Here is a 3,909-nt window from a genome sequence, read left to right as displayed (position 1 = left end):
ACGTACCCAACTCACGTTGTACTGCCCTCTATAATTGTGAGGTGAACTGCGTACCTCGATAAAAAATAATAGAAATGGGCACATCATGAAAACGGACGATCTCACGAATGTAAATCTCTGCCAACCACTCCGAGGAATAGGAAACTGCCATAGGAATGAAATGCGATGACTTGGTCAGCATGTCCACAATGACCCAAACTGCATCGAATTTCCTCTGAGTCCGTGGAAATCCAACAACAAAATCCATAGTGATACGCTCCCACTTCCACTCAGGAATCTCTAACCTCTGAAGTAAACCACCAGGTCTCTGATGCTCACACTTTACCTATTGGCAATTTAGGCACCGAGCTACATATGCAACTATGTCTTTCTTCATCCTCTTCCACCAATAATGCTGTCGCAAGTCCTGATTTATCTTGCCGGCACCCGGATGAATAGAATACCGGGAGCTATGGGCCACCTCAAGAATCAGTTCACGAAGTCCATCCATATTAGGCACACTAATACGACCATGCATCCTCAAAACTTCGTCATCTCCAACAGTAACCTGCTTGGCACAACTGTGTCGCACTGTGTCTCTAAGAACAAGTAAATGAAGGTCGTCATCCTGCTGATCTCTACTGCGCTCAAACAAAGAAGACCGAGCAACTGTACAAGCTAGAACACGGCTTGGCTCAGAAACATCCAACCTCACGAACTGGTTGGCCAGGGCCTGAACATCCAATGCAAGCGGTCTCTCACCAATTGGAATATAAACAAGGCTACCCATACTAGCTGACCTTCTACTCAAAGCATCGGCCACCACGTTGGCCTTCCCGGGATGATACAATATAGTGATATCATAATATTTCAATAGCTCTAACCACCTTCTCTGCCTCAAATTGAGTTCCTTTTGCTTGAAAAGAATACTGCAAGCTCCGATGATTCGTGAATACCTCACATGGCATGCCGTAAAGATAGTGCCTCCAAATCTTCAGCGCGTGAACAATGGCTGCCAGCTCTAGATCATGAACAAGGTAATTCTTCTTGTGAACCTTCAGCTGCCATGAAGAATATGCAATAACCTTGCCACCCTGTATCAATATCGCACCCAGACCAAAAAGAGATGCGTCACAATATATTGTATAAGATCCTGAACCTGTGGGTAACACCAATACCGGTGTCATAGTCAAAGCTGTCTTGAGCTTATGGAAGCTCGCCTCACACTCGTCCGACCACCCGAACGGGGCACCCTTCTGGGTCAACCTGGTCAACGGGGCTGCTATGGATGAAAACCCCTGCACAAACCAATGGTAATAACCTGCCAATCCCAAGAAACTACGGATCTCTGTAGCTGATGTGGGTCTAGGCCAAATCATAACTGCCTCATTCTTCTTAGGATCCACCTAAATACCCTCTACTGATACAACGTGACCCAAGAAAGCAACTGAACTCAACCAAAACTAGCATTTTGAGAATTTAGCATATAACTGGTTGTCTCCTAGAGTCTGAGGAACGATCCGAAGGTGCTGCTCATGCTCCTCTCGGCTGTGGGAGTAGACCAAGATATAATCAATAAACATAATCACAAAGGAATCCAAGTAGGGCTTGAACACCCGGTTCATCAAATCCATGAATGTTGTTGGGGCATTTGTCAGCCCAAATAACATAATTAGGAGCTCGTAATTCCCATATCGAGTCTGAAAAGCTGTCTTAGGGACATCAGATGCCCTAACCCTCAACTTATGGTAGCTAGATCTCAAATCAATCTTCCAAAACACCTTGGCACCCTGAAGGTGATCAAATAAATCATCAATCCTAGGTAATGGATACTTGCTCTTAATGGTGACTTTGTTCAACTGTCGATAATCTATACACATCCTCATCGATCCTTTTTTCTTCTTCACAAACAACACAGGTGCACCCCATGGCGAGATACTAGGTCTAATGAAGCCCTTATCAAGCAAATCTTGCAACTGTTCCATTGATTCTTTCAACTCTGGCGGGGCCATGCAGTACATCGGAATGGAAATGGGCTGAGTTTCCAGAGCCAAATCAATGCAAAAATCAATATCCATGTCGGGTGGCATCCCCGGCAGGTCTGCAGGAAACACCTCTGGAAACTCACGAACAACTAGCACTAAATCCTTGGAAGGAACCTCCGCGCTAGAATCGCGGACATAAGCTAAATAAGCTAGACACCCCTTCTAGACCATATGCCAAGCCTTCACGTAAGAGATAACCATGCTGGTAGAATGACCAAGAGTCCTTTTCCACTATAATCGAGGCAACCCCTACAAGGTTAAGGTCACCCTCTTGGCGTGACAATCTAATATAGCATGATAAGGTGACAGCCAATCCATACCAAGTATGACATCAAAATCAACCATGTCGAGAAGTAGAAGATCTACACGAGTGTCAAGACTCCCAATGGTGACCACACACGAACGATAAACATAATCTACAACAATAGCATCTCCCATTGGTGTGGACATACACACATGGGCACTTAAAGAATCATGGGGAACAACCAAATAGGAAGCAAAATAGGATGACACATAGGAGTAAGTAGACACCGGATCAAATAGAACTGAAGCATCTGTACTGCAAACTGAAACAGTACATGTGATAACAGCGTCAAAAGACTCATCCTCAAGCCTGGCTGGGAAAGCATAATATCAGGGCTGGGCCCCACCACCCTGAACTACATCCTTAGGACGACCCCTAACTGGCTGGTCTCCACCTCTAACTGCCTGACCTCCACCTCTAATAGTATGGCCCTTACCTCTAGCTGCCTGATCCCTGCCTCTGGCTGGCTGAGCAGGTGGTGCCGGAACCATGACATGAGAACCTTGATGTTGTGAGTTGCCCGTTGTCCGAGGGAAAAATCTAGCAATGTGCCTCGGATCACCACAAGTATAACATAACCTCGGCTATTGTGACTACTGACCCTGAAACTGACTCTGTTGACCTGAGTAACCACCCTGATAACTCTGGAGTAGAGGTGCACTAATAAGAGCAGGTAGTGTACTGTAAACTAGCTGGTCAGAATAATGCGTATGAGGGCCACGACCACCTGAGGCACCGTGGGATGCCTGGAGTGCTGAATGAAACGGCCTGGGAGGATGGCTTCTACCAAAAGTATCCCTGCTTCTAGATAAGGGACCGCTGAACTCACCGAAATAACGAGGTCTCTTGTCAGACCCCTAACCTCCCTGAGTAAGAACCATCTCGACTCGTCTGGCAACATTAGCAGCCTCCTGAAAAGAAATCCCACTCCCAGTCTCCTTAGACATCTGCAATCTGATATGCTAAGCAAGTCCATTAGTAAACCTCCTCACCCCCCTCTCTCTCTCGGTGGGAAGCAGAAGAATAGGATGACGGGCCAAATCCACAAAACGGGTCTCATACTGAGTAACAGTCATACTACCCTACTGGAGACGCTTAAGCTGACGGTGAAGCTTTTCTCTCAATGTGATAGGCAGAAACTTCTCTATGAAGAGTTGAGAGAACTTGTCCCAAGTACTCCGACTGGCTGAGCTGCTGGAGCCTGATACTGGGGAGCTATCTGCTCCGGAGCGGGAGTAGTGGTAGTATGGGCTCCTCCTACAGCCTGAGAGAGTGCCGGTGCCATGTGAAATGCGCCAGTCTGGGCCATACTCTCCATAAGGCCCACCAGACGGACCAAAGCGTCCTGAAGTACATGGATGTCAATGAACCCCTCCGGAACCTGAGCTGGCCCGGCAGGAACAGTCTGGGCTGGAACCTTCTCGTTAAGCTCTATCTGAGGCTCCACGGCTGGGGCTGCTGCTCGGGCTCTGGGCTGAGCCCTGTCCCTGCCTCGGCCTCTAGCACACCCTCGACCTCGACCTCTACCATTCGTAAGAGCTTCCACTGGAGGCTCTGGCTGCTTCTCAACTGAGGAAGTGG

General features: G+C 47.6%; 1 protein-coding gene across 1 annotated transcript; it reads right to left on the bottom strand.

Moving 5' to 3' along the window:
* Positions 1-325: 325 nt before the first annotated feature.
* Positions 326-3,275, bottom strand: LOC138896150 (uncharacterized). Its single transcript, XM_070180936.1, has 3 exons — positions 3,191-3,275; positions 2,477-2,590; positions 326-648 (listed from the first exon to the last, which is right to left on the bottom strand). Exons 1-3 carry the CDS (start codon positions 3,273-3,275, stop codon positions 326-328), a joined length of 522 nt encoding a protein of 173 aa, XP_070037037.1.
* Between the last annotated feature and the right edge of the window lie 634 nt (positions 3,276-3,909).

The sequence above is a fragment of the Nicotiana tomentosiformis genome, chromosome 7, assembly GCF_000390325.3.
Source record: "Nicotiana tomentosiformis chromosome 7, ASM39032v3, whole genome shotgun sequence".
NCBI classification, from domain to species: domain Eukaryota; kingdom Viridiplantae; phylum Streptophyta; class Magnoliopsida; order Solanales; family Solanaceae; genus Nicotiana; species Nicotiana tomentosiformis.
Note: the sequence above shows the minus strand (reverse complement) of the source record. Positions and strands in the feature narration are given on the sequence as shown.

Bases quoted from the DNA above. Each gene is read 5' to 3' on its own strand.
- LOC138896150 (XM_070180936.1), bottom strand. From the start codon at position 3,275: ATGTCTAAGGAGACTGGGAGTGGGATTTCTTTTCAGGAGGCTGCTAAT. The intron at 2,591-3,190 runs GTTAGGGGTCTG...GTACTGTTTCAG, and splicing joins GATGGTTCTTACTCAGGGAG to TTTGCAGTACAGATGCTTCA. The intron at 649-2,476 runs GTATGTCCACAC...TAGCTTGTACAG, and splicing joins TTCTTTAAGTGCCCATGTGT to TTGCTCGGTCTTCTTTGTTT.